The 18,091-nt window shown below is 43.7% G+C and overlaps 1 protein-coding gene across 17 annotated transcripts in view; it reads left to right on the forward strand.

Moving 5' to 3' along the window:
* ncor1 (nuclear receptor corepressor 1) overlaps positions 1–18,091 on the forward strand; it is a 489,622-nt gene that overhangs the window by 346,522 nt on the left and 125,009 nt on the right. For 16 of the 17 annotated variants that reach the window (XM_068010846.1, XM_068010851.1, XM_068010848.1 and 13 more), the window contains one exon: positions 1,585–1,756. In XM_068010846.1, coding sequence (XP_067866947.1) covers positions 1,585–1,756 — 172 coding nt within the window. The remainder of the gene's footprint in view (positions 1–1,584; positions 1,757–18,091) is intronic. The other variant, XM_068010850.1, reaches the window with a different exon arrangement.

Here is an 18,091-nt window from a genome sequence, read left to right on the forward strand (position 1 = left end):
ATTCTGTAACTATATCCCCTAGTTTGAGATTCCCCCACTAGTGGAAACATCTTCTCAACGTCTACCCTATCAAGCCCCCTTAGAATCTTATATGTTTCAACAAGATCACCTCTCATTCTTCTAAACTCCAATGAATAAAGGCCTAACCTCTTTAGCCGTCCTTGATAAGACAACCCCTTCATCCCAGGAATCAGCCTGGTGAACCTTTTCTGAACTGCCTCCAATGCTAGTATATCCTTCCTTAAATACGAGGACCAAAACTGTATGCAGTACTGCAGGTGTGGCCTCATCAACACCCTGTACAGTTGTAACAAGACTTCCCTATTTTTAAACTCTACCCCCTAGCAATAAATGCCAAAATTCCACCTACCTTCCTCATTACTTGCTTCACCTGCATGCTAACTTTTTGTGTTTCATGTACAAGAACACCCAGATCCCTCTGTACTGCAGTATTTTGTCGTCTTTCTCCATCTAAATAATAATCTGCCTTTTTATTTTACCTATCAAAGTAGATGACCTCACACTTTCCCACACTGAACTCCATCTGTCAAGTTTTTGTCCACTCACTTAACTTATTTATTGTTGTCCTCATCACAACATGCCTTCCCACCTATTTTTGTATCATCAGCAAATTTGGATATACTACACTCTGCCTCCCTCCAAGTCATTAATATAGATAGTAAATAGTTGAAGCCCTAGGACCGATCCTTGTGGCACCCCACTAGTTACAGCTTTCCAACCTGAAAAAGATCCATTGATCCCGACTCTCTGCCTTCTGCGTGTTAGTCAATCCTCAATCCATGCCATATCAATCCATATCAGTACTCTCCCAGGGACCCGTTCCTTGTCAGTATCAGTACTCTCCCAGGGACCCGTTCCTTGTCAGTATCAGTACTCTCCCAGGGTGTTAGCGATTCAGAGTCTTTTTTTAAAGTATGCAGAAACCAAAATATGATACTCGTAGGTCAACAAAGACAGAAGGCAAATTCTTGGTCCTGTGCTTGTGGCCACCCACAGAATGACACAAATCTGATGACTTCACAAACCTTTGGGGTCCCCTCAGGAACTGCAGTAGCCAGAACAGCAACCCAGTGATCAGGAGTCCAGATCCCGTTGGGGCAAATTTTGAAATTGGATTCAATAATCTTGTAATCTGTGGCTGGCACCATATGAAAAAAAAAGGCAGTGCCAAACTGGAGCAGTGGAGATATAGCCTCTGTCCAAATCCAGTCTCGACCAATATCCATACTTTAGGTTTCTGACAGTGGGGAAGCTTTGCTCATTCCTGGAGTAATAGACGGAGCATCAGAATTGTGGGGGATGGAATCCTGTGCTGCTCCCAATGCATCCCTTATGGCAAAGGGAAGTCTATGTCCTGAAATTTTCTCTCTTCCTGGAAGATATAACGTTAATGATTTGGAAACAGGCTTCACTCTGCAAGTAAAGCTCTCTGGAGATCAGCGCAATCTGCAGGAGCACAGCTCCAAACTTCTCGAGCCCTGGAATGTTGAAAGGCGCTAATGATTGAAATTCAGGGGGAAGAAAGTCAAGTGGGAATAAATTTAAGGTATGTTTTGTTTGCAGGGCACTCCAGGTCTCTCGCAACAGGGCATTGTTGCAGACGCACTATTGAAGGGGGCAATCAGCAAACTGGCCACCGAGGAATCGGGCAGCCCTGATCAGTCCCAGGAGGAGGCAATATCAAAAGGCCATGTTATCTACGAAAGTAAGAGTGGCCACATACTCTCATATGATAGTAAGTTCACAGTTTCTTAATTCCTCACCATGGTACTTGTCTAGAAAGTTTCTCTCAGTCCCTTTAGATTGAAGTCACATTCTTCTGCGCATATCAAGTGGACATGAGATGGGCTAGATGTCAAGTGTGGAAATACTCAGCAGGTCTGGTAGCATCTGTGGAGAGAGAAACAATATACTCTGAGTATTTCCAGCATTTTCTGTTTTTATTTCAGATTACCAGCATCTGCAGTATTTTGCTTTAGGATGTAATGTCCTCTGTTTCTACGTTGCTCTAAGATGCTGGGGCGAGCTGGGAACAGCTGTGAGGCTCCCTCTAGTGGGTTATGGAAGGAAGCATATGGAAGGAGAAGGTATTGGATATCTCCTTGATAGTTCACTGAGTAAAGACATGACCTGGCCCCATACTTGACGTGCTATTAGTTAATTTTATCTGGGATAGCAGTAGCAATGCTACACTGTCTGAATTTCCCTGGGTTAGGGGGGAGAAAATCAGCCATGGTTCCTGCTCCAGATCATTGCCCAGTGATCTGCTGGAAAGTGAGTGTGCCGAGATTGGGCAAGGATAGGATTGGGCTTGGCTGTGTTGGCCCCACAGTTGAATAGCTTCCCAACATTCATTGTCTAGACTAACAGGTGATAATGAGGTAATGGACAGAGTATCGAAAGCCCTGTAGGAGAAGGCTCCTTGAAAGGATAGGTAAGGAATATGTTGGAAACAATGTTTTAAAAAGGGAACGGAAATATCTTCAAACAGGAAATTGGTTTAAAATATTGAAGATATTGTGTGTGCGTGTGTAAAATATTTTGCGATTCATGTACTAGTTCATCCAAATCTCTCTGCATCTCAGAGCTCTGCAATCTTTCACCATTTAGATAATATGTTTTTTCGTCCTGCCTAAGGAAGTAGGAGAAAATGAGTAACGGCTCGGAGTTTCATTGAATGTCAGGCAGTATTTTGCCTGACATTGAGGGAATTTTGCTGATCACTGGTTTGTTTATTTATTTATTTAGAGATACAGCACTGAAAGACAAACCAAGTCTGTGCTGACCACCAACCACCCATTTATACTAATCCTACATTAATCCCATATTCCTACCACATCCCCACAATTCTCCTACCACCTACCTATACTAGGGGCAATTTATAATAGGTATAATTTACCTATCAACCTGCAAGTCTTTGGCTGTGGGAGGAAACTGGAGCACCCAGCGAAAACTCAGGCGGTCACAGAGAGAACTTGCAAACTCCGCATAGGCAGTACCCAGAACAGAACCCGGGTCGCTGGAGCTGTGAGGCTGCGGTGCTAACCACTGCGCCACTGTGACTCCATCATGACTAATGTTTGATTTTGACACATCAATAAAACTTCACCATTTTATCTGCTTCAGTATTAAACTGCATCAGAATACGGATGCATTCCATAAAATTTTCACCACATTATGTGGGACTAAGCTAATATTTCTTGTGTAATTCACTATGGCATAGACAAATGTGTTTTATTTTGGTGACTATATACAGTAACTGGGCGAACCTGAATCCTAAATGGCGTATTGTATTTACCCAGCCGCTTTTGTCACATGACCATTGAGATCAGAGACCCATTTTTGACAGTTCATGCCCAATGAATGCTTGCTTGCTTTAGACGGACACTCCATGCTCATTAGGGAATTTACAATGGGGAATAAAGAAATGGCAGAGAAACTAAACAAATATTTTGTGTTTGTCTTCACGGAGGAAGATACAAAAAAACCTCCCAGAAATACTAGGGAACTAAGGGACTAGCGAGAATGGGGAACTGGAAGAAATTAGTATTAGTAAAAAAGTAGTACTGGAGAAATTAATGGGACTGAAAGTTGGTAAGTCACCTGGATCTGATGATCTACATCCCAGAGTGTTGGAAAAGGTGACTGCAGAGATAGTGGATGCATTGGTGGTGTTAGGACCAGGTGAGAAAGAGGTCTAGGGTTCCCTTTCAGCCTTCACCTGATCTGACTGTAACAGGGTTTTCTTGACACACTGTTTTTAGCTCCCCCTCGGTGAATCCTTGTTCACTGCTTTCCAATTATAAGGCAAAGAAACCAGCGCACACAGGTTTTCTGAGGTTTAAAGAGGAAAGATGAAATCTTATTAAACTTAAACTTCAAACTCTAATTCGGTTAATGCCTGCGGTTACACGCTGCACCCCACGCTAGCATGCATAAGCAATACACACATGCAAATAGAGACAGAAAAGAGCAGAAGAAAAATAAAGTGGAAAGTTTTGAGGCAGTATCTGAAGAGTTTTTGTTACGGGTCTTCGAGCTCACTGTAGAGTCCTTGTTTGTAGGTAGGTCTTGCTTTTCGTTGGGGCCCAGTATTTTTCTTCTTCACTGTAGGAGACTATTCTTTCTTGGTGTTCATATATCTTCAGTTGGTTTTTGGAGTTCTGTGAGAAAGAGATGGGCACAGATGGGAGGCTGTGGCGAGCCAGCCAGGAGAGGTCTTTTCAATCCAGGAGCAGACAGCTTTCTGCCAGTTCAAACACTCTCTCTACAATTTAATACTCCCCAAGTTGGCCAGCAGGATAGTCACGTGACCGACTGGTATAAAATACTTCTGGCTTTGTGTATTGTGTGGGTCAGGGAATGTTCCTTTGTCTACAAACACTCTGTTAATATGCAAAAATGTCTTTCCAGCCAGGGACCTGGCAACCCCTTGTAACAAGCCTTCTCCTGTTCCCAGCAAAACTTGAAATTTAATGTCCATATGGCGAAATTAATGTGCCTCATTCTTGGCAGGTGGGGGCCTACATGTCAGTGGTCATCTTCCAAAATTCTGTAGATTCTGGAGCGGTTCCTGCAGATTGGAAGGTAGCAAATGTAACCCCACTATTTAAGAAAGGAGGGAGAGAGAAAACAGGGAACTGCAGACCTATTAGCCTGACATCAGTGGAAAGGAAAATGCTAGAATCTATTCTAAAGGATGTGCTAAAGGACGCTGTCGGGTCATTTACGGGTATTTTTTGTTGCTGGGATGTTTCTTTGAAACAAGCAGGGAATAACTATATGGACACTTAACAAAAAAAAAGGTAGGATTGGGCAGAGTCAACATGGATTTATGAAAGGGAAGTCATGTTTGACAAACCTGTTGGAGTTTTTTGAGGATGTAACTAGCAGAATAGATAAAGGGAATCCAGTGGATGTGGTGTATTTGGATTTTCTGCAAGTTTTCGATAAGGTTCCGCACAGGAGGTTAGTAAGCAAAATTAGAGCACATGGGATTGGGGGTAATGTACAGACATGGATTCAGAATTGGTTAATGTACAGAAAACAGAGAGTAGGAATAAACGGGTCATTCTCAGGTTGGTAGGCTGTGACTAGTGGCGTACTGCAAGGGTCAGTGCTTGGGCCTTCGCTATTCACAATCTATATCAATGATTTGGATGTGGGAACCAAAAGTAATATTTACAAGTTTAGTCATAGAGTCGTACAGCAGAGAAACAGGCCCTTCGGCCCACCGCGTCCATGCCGACCATAATGCCTTTCTATACTAATCCCACCTGCCTGCATTAGTTCCATATCCCTCTATGCCTTTCTCATTCAAGTACCTGTCCAGATGCCTCTTAAATGTCACTACTGTTCCTGCCTCCACCACCTCCTCTGGCAGCTCATTCCAGATACCCACTATTCTTTGTGTGAAAAATTTACCCCTTTGATCCCCTTTAAACCTCCTCCCTCTCACCTTAAATCTATGCCCTCTAGTTTTAGTCACCCCTACCATGGGAAACAGACTCTGGCTATCTATCCTTTCTATGCCTCTCATAATTTTATATACCTCTATCATGTCCCCTCTCAGCTTCCTTCGCTCCCGGGAAAACAGACCCAGCCTATCCAATCTCTCTTTCTAACTCAAGCCCTCCAAACCAGGCAACATCCTGGTTTTTTTTCCTGGAATCTTTTCTGCACCCTCTCTAGCTTAATCACATCTTTCCTGTAGTGTGGCGACCAGAACTGCACACAGTACTCCAAATGCGGCCTAACCAACTTTATGTACAACTGTAACATGACGTCTCAAAGTTTGCTGATGACACAAAACTAGATGGGAATGTGAGTTGTGAGGAGGATGTAAAAAGGCTTCAAGGGGAATTAGGCTAAGTGAATAGGCAAGAACATGGCAGATAGAATATAATATGGAAAAATGTGAAGTTATCCACTTTGGTAGGAAAAACAAAAATGCAGAGTATTTCTTAAATGGTGAGAGATTGGTAAGTGTTGTCCAAAGGAACCTGGGTGTTCTTGTTCATGAGTCACTGAAAGTTAACGTGCAGGTGCATTAAGCAATTAGAAAGGCAAATGGTATGTTGGCCTTTATTGCAATAGGATTTGAGTACAGGAGTAAAGATGGTCATCTTTACAGGAGACATGGGTAGAGCAGGGACAGGAATGGATGTTGCAGGTTCCGGGATTTAGATGTTTCAGTAAGAACAGAGAAGATGGTAAAAGAGGGGGGGGGTGTGGCATTGTTAATCAAGGAGAGTATTACGGCGGCAGAAAGGACGTTTGAGGACTCGTCTACTGAGGTAGTATGGGCCGAGGTTAGAAACAGGAGAGGAGAGGTCACCCTGTTGGGAGTTTTCTATAGACCTCCGAATAGTTCCAGAGATGTAGAGGAAAGGATAGCGAAGATGATTCTTGACAGGAGCGAGAGTAACAGGGTAGTTGTTATGGGGGACTTTAACTTTCCAAATATTGACTGGAAATACTATAGTTCGAGTACTTTAGATGGGTCAGTTTTTGTCCAGTGTGTGCAGGAGGGTTTTCTGACACAGTATGTAGACAGGCCAACCAGGGGCGATGCCACATTGGATTTGGTACTGGGTAATGAACCCGGCCAGGTGTTAGATTTAGATGTAGGTGAGCACTTTGGTGATAGTGATCACAATTCGGTTAGGTTTACCTTAGCGATGGGCAGGGACAGGTATATACCGCAGGGCAAGAATTATAGCTGGGGGAAAGGAAATTGTGATGCGATTAGGCAAGATTTAGGATGCGTAGGATGGGGAAGGAAACTGCAGGGGATGGGCACAATCGAAATGTGGAGCTTATTCAGGGAGCAGCTACTGCGTGTCCTTGATAGGTATGTACCTGTCAGGCAGGGAGGAAGTTGTCGAGCAAGGGAGCCGTGGTTTACTAAAGAAGTTGAAGCGCTTGTCAAGAGGAAGAAGAAGGCTTATGTTAGGATGAGACGTGAAGGCTCAGTTAGGGCACTTGAGAGTTACAAGCTAGCCAGGAAGGATCAAAAGGGAGAGCTAAGAAGAGCGAGGAGAGGACACGAGAAGTCATTGGCGGATAGGATCAAGGAAAACCCTAAGGCTTTCTATAGGTATATCAGGAATAAAAGAATGACTAGAGTTAGATTAGGGCCAATCAAGGAGAGTAGTGGGAAGTTGTGTGTGGAATCAGAGGAGATAGGGGAAGCGTTAAATGAATATTTTTCATCAGTATTTACAGTAGAGAAAGAAAATGTGCTCGAGGAGAATACTGAGATACAGACTACTAGGCTAGATGGGATTGAGGTTCATAAGGAGGAGGTGTTAGCAATTTTGGAAAGTGTGAAAATAGATAAGTCCCCTGGGCCAGATGGGATTTACCCTAGGATTCTCTGGGAAGCCAGGGAGGAGATTGCAGAGCCTTTGTCCTTGATCTTTATGTCGTCATTGTGGACAGGAATAGTGCCGGAAGACTGGAGGATAGCAAATGTTGTCCCCTTGTTCAAGAAGGGGAGTAGAGACAGCCCTGGTAATTATAGACCTGTGAGCCTTACTTCGGTTGTGGGTAAAATGTTGGTAAAGGTTATAAGAGATAGGATTTATAATCATCTTGAAAAGAATAAGTTCATTAGAGATAGTCAGCACGGTTTTGTGAAGGGTAGGTCGTGCCTCACAAACCTTATTGAGTTTTTTGAGAAGGTGACCAAACAGGTGGATGAGGGTAAAGCCTTGGATGCGGTGTATATGGATTTCAGTAAGGCGTTTGATAAGGTTCCCCACGGTAGGCTATTGCAGAAAATACGGAAGTATGGGATCGAAGGTGATTTAGTGCTTTGGATCAGAAATTGGCTAGCTGAAAGAAGACAGAGGGTGGTGGTTGATGGCAAATGTTCATCCTGGAGTTTAGTTACTAGTGGTGTACCGCAAGGATCTGTTTGGGGGCCACTGCTGTTTGTCATTTTTATAAATTACCTGGATGAGGGTGTAGAAGGGTGGGTTAGTAAATTTGCCGATGACACGAAGGTGGGTGGAGTTGTGGATAGTGCCGAAGGATGATGTAGGTTACAGAGGGACATAGATAGGCTGCAGAGCTGGGCTGAGAGATGGCAAATGGAATTTAATGCGGAAAAGTGTGAGGTGATTCACTTTGGAAGGAGTAACAGGAATGCAGAGTACTGGGCTAATGGGAAGATTCTTGGTAGTGTAGATGAGCAGAGAGATCTTGGTGTCCAGGTACATAAATCCCTGAAAGTTGCCACCCAGGTTAATAGGGCTGTTAAGGCATATGGTGTGTTAGCTTTTATTAGTAGGGGGATCGAGTTTCGGAGCCACGAGGTCATGCTGCAGCTGTACAAAATTCTGGTGCGGCCGCACCTGGAGTATTGCGTGCAGTTCTGGTCACCGCATTATAGGAAGGATGTGGAAGCTTTGTAAAGGGTGCAGAGGAGATTTACTAGGATGTTGCCTGGTATGGAGGGAAGGTCTTGCGAGGAAAGGCTGAGGGACTTGAGGTTGTTTTCGTTAGAGAGAAGGAGGAGGAGAGGTGACTTAATAGAGACATATAAGATAATCAGAGGGTTAGATAGGGTGGATAGTGAGAGTCTTTTTCCTCGGATGGTAATGGCAAACACGAGGGGACATAGCTTTAAGTTGAGGGGTGATAGATATAGGACAGATGTCAGAAGTAGTTTCTTTACTCAGAGAGTAGTAGGGGCGTGGAACGCCCTGCCTGCAACAGTAGTAGACTCGCCAACTTTAAGGGCATTTAAGTGGTCATTGGATAGACATATGGATGAAAATGGAATAGTGTAGGTCAGATGGTTTCACATATCGCCGCAACATCGAGGGCCGAAGGGCCTGTACTGCGCTGTAATGTTCTATCCATGTATGTCTTGCTGCAATTGTATAGAGCCTTGGTGAGACCACATCTGTAGTATTGTGTGCAGATGAACTGATAGCGCAAATGGAAATAAATAAGTACGCTCTGATGGCCATTACAGAGGCATGGCTGCAGAATGACATAGATTGGGACCTGAATATTGAAGGGTACATGACACTTAGGAAGTATAAGAAACTAGGAAAAGGTGGAGGGGTGGCTCTGTTAATTAATGATGGCAGCAGTGCAATAGAGAGGATGACTGAAGTTCAGGAAACCAAGACATAGAAACAGTTTGGATCGAGATGAGAAATGATAACGATAAGAAGTCAGTCGTGGGAGTGGTGTACAGGCCCCCTAACAGTAACCACACGGTCGAACTGAGAATAAAGGAAGAAATAATGGGAGCTTGTCAGAAAGGTACGGCGATAATCATGGGGGATTTTAATCTACATATAGACTGGAAGAATCAGATGGGCAAAGGTGGCCTAGGTGAGGAGTTCATAAAATGTTTTCAGGATAGTTTCTTAGCACAGCACATTCTGGAGCCAACCAGAGAGCAGGCTATACTAAACTTGGTATTGTGCAGCGAGATAGGATTAATTGATTACCTCATAGTGAAGGCGCCTTTAGGTAGCAGCGATCATAATATGATTGAATTTTACATTCAGTTTGAGGGAGAGAAAAATTGGGTCTAAGACAAGTATTTTAAACTTAAATAAAGGCAATTATGAGCAGAGAGAGAGAAAAAACACAGCGGGAACAGAGCTTTAAAAAGCACGCCAAAAGGAACAGATTCTGAGACCAGAGAGAGAGAAAACAGAAGCGGCAGCGGAGCTTTAAAAAGTACGCCAAAAGGAACAGAATCGGAGACCAGAGAGAGAGAAAACAGAAGCGGCAGCGGCGAGAGCTGCAACAGTGGACCTGTTTGACCAACAAAAATTGAAGTGTGACGTCACAGGAGAGCTGGTAAGTGATTGGTGGGTATTTTTTCCATATCTCTTTTTTGTTTTGGCCAAGTGATTTAAATCAGGAGATGTCATTACAGGTTAAGAGTATAGTTAAATAATTTTTTAAAGAATACTGAGCTCCAAATTAATTAATTAGAGTAGAGATGGCTGGGCAGGCGATGTGTGGGAGGTGGTGGACACCGGTGCGATCCACAGTGACCACGTGCAGAAAGTGTTGGCTGCTCGAGGACCTTCGGCTCAGAGTTGATGAGCTGGAGTCTGAGCTGCGGACACTGCGACACATCAGGGAGGGGGAGAATTACCCGGACACTGTTTCAGGAGACAGTCACACTCCTTAGATTCATTACAGCAAATTTGGACCGTGGTCAGGGACAGGAGAGTGTGTCTGCGAGGGAGGCAGGTATGGGGATCCAGAATTTAGCTTTGAAGGAGCCTCAGTCAATGCCCTTATCCAATAGATACGAGATTCTTGCTTCCAGTGCGGACGAGGGCACAGACTGTAGGGAGGATGAGTGAACTGACCACAGCACCGTGGTTCAGAGGGCCATTCAAGTGGGGGGAGAAAAGAGAAATGTAGTAGTAACAGGGGATACCATAGTTAGAGGAATAGATACTGTTGTCTGCAGCAGAGATAGAGAGTCCCGAAAGCTGTGTTGCCTACCTGGTGCCAAGGTTAAGGACATCTCTTCTGGGCTAGAGAGGAACTTGGAGTGGAAGGGGAAGGATCCAGTTGTCATGGTCCACGTAGGTACCAACGACATAGGTAGGGCTAGGAAAGAGGTTCTGCTGAGGGACGATGAGCAGCTCGGGGCTAAATTAAAAAGCAGAACCACAAAGTTAATAATCTCCGGATTACTAGCTGAGCCACGTGCAAATTGGCATAGGGTAAATAAGATTAGAGAGGTAAATGCATGGCTCAAAGATTGGTGTGGAAAAAATGGGTTCCGATTCATGGGACACTGGCACCAGTACTGGAGAAAGAAAGAGAGAGCTGTTCCGTTGGGATGGGCTTCACTTGAACCATGCTGGGACCAGTGTCCTGGCGAATCGTATAACTAGGGTTGTGGATAAGGCTTTAAACTAAATAGTGGGGGGGAGGGTTCAATTGAAGGGAAGTTTAAAAAGTTGAAAAGTGACAAGAGAGCAGAGGTGCAGGGTCATGAAGGGGCATACATTGATCAGAGTGAGACAGGAGGGGACAGAGAATACAAGCATAAGAGTACAGCAGAAATTAGAACCAGAGTAAGTAAAAATGGTAAAAAGTCAAAGCTTAAGGCTCTTTATCTGAATGCATGTAGCATTTGTAACAAGATAGATGAGTTGACGGGACAAATAGAAACAAATGAATACAATTTGATAGCTGTCACAGAGACGTGGTTGCAGGATGACCAGGACTGGAAACTCAATGTTCAAGGATATTCGACGTTCCGGAAGAATAGGCAGAAAGGAAAAGGAGGTGGGGGAGCTTTGTTGTTAAAGGAAGGGATCAGTGCAGTTGTGAGTAATGATATAGGTGTAATAGATCGTGATGTAGAATCAGTTTGGGTGGAAATAAGGAATAGCAAGGGAAAGAAATCACAGGTGGGAGTGGTCTGTAGGCCCCTGAGGAGTTGCCTCTGTCGGACAAAGTATTAATCCGGAAATAATGGAGGCGTGTAAGAAGGGCACTACAATTATCATGGGTGATTATAATCTCATATAGACTGGACAAATCAAATTGGCAAGGGTAAGATGGAAGACGAATTTGTAGAGTGCATCAGGGATTGTTTCTTAGAACAATACATTGCAGAACCTACCCGGGAACAGGCTATTTTAGATTTGGTAATGTGAAATGAGGTAGGATTAAAAGAGATCTGGTAGTTAAGGATCCTCGAGGGGGAAGCGATCATAACATGGTAGAATTTCAAATTGAGTTTGAGGATGAGCAACTCGGGTCTCAAACCAGTGTCTTCAACTTAAACAACGGCAATTACAGAGGTATGAAGAAAGAGTTGTCTGAAAGCGGGCTGGGAAAATAGACAAAAGGGAAAGTCAGTAGATGAGTAGTGGCAAACTTTTAAGCAGGTATTTCATAACACTCAGCATTTATTCTGGTCAGAAGGAAGGGCTCGATGAGAACGATGAACCACCCATGGATAACAAAGGAAGTTAAGGAATGTATCAAATCAAAAACAACGATCGACAAAGCGGCAGAAGCTAGTTTAGGCCAGAGGATTGGGAATTTTTTAGAAACCAGCAGTGGATGACTAAAAAACTAATAAAGAGGGAGAAAATTGATTGAGAGTAAATTGGCAAGCAATATAAAAACAAACAATAAGAGCTTCTATGGGTATATAAAAAGGAAGAGAGTAGCTAAAGTAAGTGTGGAACCCTTAAAGGATGAGACTGGAGAATTAATAACAGGGAACATGAAAATGGCAGATAATTTAAACCAATATTTTGCATCGGTCTTCACGGTGGAGGACACGATAAACATCCCAACAATAATAGATGAACAAGGTGTAAATGGGAGGGAGGAACTTGTAACAATCTCTACCATGAGGGAGAAGGTGCTGGACAAACTGATGGAACTAAAGACAGACAAGTCGCCAGGACCTGATGGCCTGCATCCAAGGGTTTAAAAGAAGTGGCTGCATAGATAGTGGAGGCATTGGTCATAATATACCAAAGCTCACTGGATTCCGGTAGGGTACCAGCGGATTGGAAAACTGCTAAAGTAACACCCCTATTCAAACAAGGAGGGAGACAGAAAGCAGGAAACTATAGACCAGTTCGCTTAACATCTGTCATAGGGAAAATGCTAGAGTCTATTATTAAGGAAGAAATAGCAGGACATTTAGAAAAACATACTGCAATCAAACAGAGTCAACATGGTTTTATGAAGGGGAAATCATGTTTGACAAATTTTTTAGGGTTCTTTGAGGATACAACAAGCAGAGTGGATAAAGGGGAATCGGTAGATGTCATGTATTTGGATTTTCAGAAGGCTTTTGATAAGGTGCCACATAAATGGTTATTGCACAAAATAAGAGCTCAGGGTATTGAGGCTAATGTGTTGGCATGGATTGAGGATCGGCTAACACACAGAAGGCAGAGAGTCGGGATTAATGGGTCTTTTTCAGGTTGGAAAGCCGTAACTAGTGGGGTGCCACAAGGATTGGTCCTAGGGCCTCAACTATTTACTATCTATATTAGTGACTTGGAGGGACAGAGTGTAGTGTTTCCAAATTTGCTGACGATACAAAGAACAGTACAGCACAGGAACAGGCCATTCGGCCCTCCAAGCCTGCGAAGGCATGTTGTGATGAGGACACAAAGAATCTGCAAAGGGATATAAATAGGTTACAAAAACAGGAAATGCTGGATTCACTCAGCAGGTCTGGCAGCATCTGTGGAAAGAGAAGCAGAGTTAACGTTTCGGGTCAGTGACCCTTCTTCCGAAACGTTAACTCTGCTTCTCTTTCCACAGATGCTGCCAGACCTGCTGAGTGATTCCAGCATTTCTTGTTTTTGTTTCAGATTTCCAGCATCCGCAGTATTTTGCTTTTATTATATAAATAGGTTAAGTGAGTGGGCAAAAACTTGGCAGATGGAGTTCAATGTGGGAAAGTGTGAGGTCATCCACTTCAGTGGAACGAATAAAAAGGCAGATTATTATTTAGATGGTGAAAGACTACAAAATACTGCAGTACAGAGGGATCTGGGTGTTCTTGTACATGAAACACAAAAAGTTAGCATGCAGGTGCAGCAAGTAATTAGGAAGGTAAATGGAATTTTGGCCTTTATTGCTAGGGGGTTAGAGTTTAAAAATAGGGAAGTCTTTTTACAACTGTCCAGGGTGTTGGTGAGGCCACACCTGGAGTACTGCATACAGTTCTGGTCCCCGTATTTAAGGAAGGATATACTAGCATTGAATGAAGTTCAGAAAAGGTTCACTAGGCTGATTCCTGGGATGAAGGGGTTGTCTTATCAAGGACAGCTTAAGAGGTTAGGCCTTTATTCATTGGAGTTTAGAAGAATGAGAGGTGATCTTGTTGAAACATATCAGATTCTAATGGGGCTTGACAGGGTAGATGTTGAGAAGATGTTTCCACTAGTGGGGGAATCTCGAACTAGGGGACATAGTTACATAATAAGGGGTCACACATTTAAAACTGAGATGCGAAGGAATTTCTTCTCTCAGAGGGCAGTGAATCTCTGGAATTCTCTACCTCAGCGTTGTGGAGGCTAGATCACTAAATGTATTTAAGGAGGAGCTGGATAGATTTTTGAAATCTCGGAGAGTCGAGGGTTATGTGGAGCAGGCCCAAAATAGGAGTTGAGGCCTGGGATAGATCAGCCATGATGTTATTGAATGGCGGGGCAGGCTTGAGGGGCTGAATAGCCTACTCCTGCTCCTATTTCTTATGTTCTTATGAGGGCATGAAAGCAGAGCCAGCAAAAGTGAACTGGCAAATAAGGTTAAGGAATAGGTCAATGGAGATGTAGTGGCAGACTTTTAAGGGAATATTTCAGAATACACAGAATAGATACATTCCAACAAGAAAGAAAAATTCCAAGGGAGGATCCATGATTAACTAAAAATAAGTTAAAGATGGTATCAAACTTAAGCATGCAATTGTGCAAAGATGGGCAGCAGGTCAGAAGATTGGACAGAATATAAAAAACTGCAAAGAATGACTAAAAGATTGATGAGGGAAAAATTAGAGTACGAGAGAAAATTAGCTAGAAATATAAAAACAAGAAATGCTGGAAATACTCAGCAGGTCCGGCAGCATCTGTGGAGAAAGAAGCAGAGTTAACATTTCAGGTCAGTGACCCTTCATCAGAACTGATGGAAGGGAAGGAGGAAGGAGCTCAAGAAAATTGGAATCACCAGGGAAGTGGTACTGAGCAAATTGTTGGAGCTGTGGGCTGACAAGTCCCCGGGTTCTGATGGACTTCATCCTTGGGTCCGAAAAGAAGTGGCGAGTGAGATAGTTGATGCATTGGTTTTGATTTTTCAAAATTCCCTTTATTCGGGAAAGGTTCCATTAGATTGGAAAATAGCCAATTTAGATTAGAGATACAGCACTGAAACAGGCCCTTCGGCCCACCGAGTCTGTGCCGAACATCAACCACCCATTTTATACTACTCCTACACTAATCCCATATTCCCAACAAACATCCCCACCTGTCCCTATATTTCCCTACCACCTACCTATACTAGTGACAATTTATAATGGCCAATTTACCTATCAACCTGCAAGTCTTTTGGCTTGTAGCTCCTTTATTCAAAAAGGGAAGGAGACAGAAAGCAGGAAACTACAGGCCAGTTAGCTTAACATCTGTCTCAGGGAAAATGTTAGAAACTTATTAAAGACATTATAGCAGGGCACTTAGAAAAATTCAAGATAATCAGGCAGAGTCAACATGGTTTTGTGAAAGGGAAATCTAACCAATTTATTGGAGTTCATTGAAGAAATAACACGTGCTGTGGATAAAGGGGAACTGGTGGATGTACTGTACTTAGATTTCCAGAATGCATTTGATGAACTACATCAAAAGTTATTGCAGAAAATAAAAGCTAATGATGTAAGGGGTAATATAGTGGCATGGATAGAAGATTGGCTAGCTAACAGGAACTAGAGAGTAGGCATAAATGAGTAATTTTCTGGTTGGCAAGATGTAATAAGTGTTGTGCTGCAGGGATCAGTGCTGGGGCCTCAACTTTTTACAATTTAAATAAATGACAGAGATGAAGGGACCAAAGGTATGGTTGCTAAATTTGATGATACAAAGATAGGTAAGAAAGTAAGTTGTGAAAGGGACATAAGGAGGCTGCAAAGGGATATGGATAGCTGATGAGTGGGCAAAGATCTGGCAAATGGAGTATAATGTGGGAAAATGTGAAATTGTCCATTTTGGTAGCAAGAATAAAAAAGAAGCATATTATCTAAATGGTGAGAGATTGCAGAGCTCTGAGATGCAGAGAGATCTGGGTGTCCCAGTGCATGAATCACAAAAGGTTAGTTTGCAGGTTCAGCAAGTAATTAAGAAAGCTAATAGAATGTTAGTTTTTATTGTGAGGGGAATTGAATTAAGAAGTAGGGAGGTTATGCTTCAGTTATATATGGCATTGTTGAGACCACATTTGGAGTACTGTGTACAGTATTGGTCTCCTTATTTAAGGAAGGAAGGAAGTAAATGTGTTGGAAGCAGTTTACAGAAGGTTTACTAGACGAATACCTGGAATGGGCGGATTGTTTTACGAGGATAGGCTGGACAGGCTAGGCTTGTATCCGCTGGAGTTTAGAAGAGTCAGAGGCGACTTGATTGAAACATATAAAATCCTGAGGGGTCTTGACAGGGTGGATGTGGAAAGGATTTTTTTTTATTCGTTCCTGGGATGTGGGCATAGCTGACATTTATTGCCCATCACTAATTGTCCTTGAGAAGGTGGTGGTGAGCTGCCTTCTTGAACCGCTGCAGTCCATGTGGGGTAGGTACACTTCTTTCTTCTTTTTTCTTTTGGGCCTCCTTATCTCGAGAGACAATGGATACGCGCCTGGAGGTGGTCAGTGGTTTGTGAAGCAGCGCCTGGAGTGGCTATAAAGGCCAATTCTGGAGTAACAGGCTCTTCCACAGGTGCTGCAGAGAAATTTGTTTGTTGGGGCTGTTGCACAGTTGGCTCTCCCCTTGCGCCTCTGTCTTTTTTCCTGCCAACTACTAAGTCTCTTCGACTCGCCACAATTTAGCCCTGTCTTTATGGCTGCCCGCCAGCTCTGGTACACTTACAGTGCTGTAAAGAAGGGAGTTCCAGGATGTTGACCCAGCGACGGTGTGTGGCTTGGAGGGGAACTTGCAGGTGGTGGTCTTCCCATGCAACTGCTGCCCTTGTCCTTCTAGGTGGTAGAGGTCGCGGGTTTGGGAGGTGCTGTCGAAGGAGCCTTGGTGCTTTGCTGCAATGCATCTTGTAGATGGTACACACTGCTGCCACTGTGCGTCGGTGGTGGAGGGAGTGATTGTTTATGGATGAGTTGCCAATCAAGCGGGCTGCTTTATCCTGGATGGTGTCGAGTTTCTTGAATGTTGTTGGAGCTGCACCCATTCAAGCAAGTGGAGAGTATTCCATCACACTCCTGACTTGTGCCTTGTAGATGATGGACAGGCTTTGGCCAGTGAGGAGGTGAGTTACCCGTTGCAGGATTCCTAGCCTCTGACCTACTCTTGTAGCCACATTATTTATATGGCTACTCCAGTTCAGTTTCTGTTCAATGGATGTTGATAGTGGGGGATTCAGCAATCGTAATGCGTTGAATGTCAAGGGGAGATGGTTAGATTCTCTCTTGTTGGAGATGGTCATTGCCTGGCACTTGTGTGGTGCAAATGTTACTTGCCACTTATCAGCCCATGCCTGGATATTGTCCAGGTCTTGCTGCATTTCTGCACAGACTGCTTCAGTATCTGAGGAGTTGTGAATGGTGCTGAACATTGTGCAATCATCAGCGAAGTGGTGGACGGTACATATGAACATACGAATTAGGAGCAGGTTTAGGCCACTCGGCCCATCGAGCCTGCTTCGCCATTCAATAAGATCATGACTGATCTGATTGTAACCTCAATCCCAGATTCCTGCCTATGGGTGTCTTTGAGAATGCTATCAAGCAGCACTTGTGACACAAGGGTGTATGATGCATGTCAGGTGAACTCATCAGGTGAGAACTAGGCCACATTCAATACGTTGAGAGTGGAGGTGATGAGGAAAATAAAACTGGTAAAGAGACAATGTGAAAATAGAATGGCTGTCAACATAACAGGGATGTAGAGGCTGCCATGTAACTAGTAAGCGAGTAGGAAGAGGAGGAGTGGGGCCTGTTGGGGACAGCGAGGTAGTATATGCTCAGAGGCGGAAGCAAGGCTAATAGACTTAATACCTTGTCTCAGTGTTCACTAAGGAAATGGAGGCTGACAAAATATCGGTAGAAGCAGAGTGAGTAGTGGCAATGGATAGGATAAAAATTGAGAGGGGGGAGGTACTAAAAAGGTTCACTATGCTTAAAAAACAGAACAGTACAGCACAGGAACAGGCCATTCGGCCCTCCAAGCCTGCGCCGATCTTGATGCCTGCCTAAACTAACACCTTCTGCACTTCCGGGGCCCATATCTCTCTATTCCCTTCCTATTCATATATTTGTCAAGATGTCTCTTAAACGTCACTATCGTATCTGCTTCCACCACCTCCCCTGGCAGCAAGT

This window comes from Heterodontus francisci, chromosome 30 (genome assembly GCF_036365525.1).
Source record: "Heterodontus francisci isolate sHetFra1 chromosome 30, sHetFra1.hap1, whole genome shotgun sequence".
Taxonomy (NCBI): Eukaryota; Metazoa; Chordata; class Chondrichthyes; order Heterodontiformes; family Heterodontidae; genus Heterodontus; species Heterodontus francisci.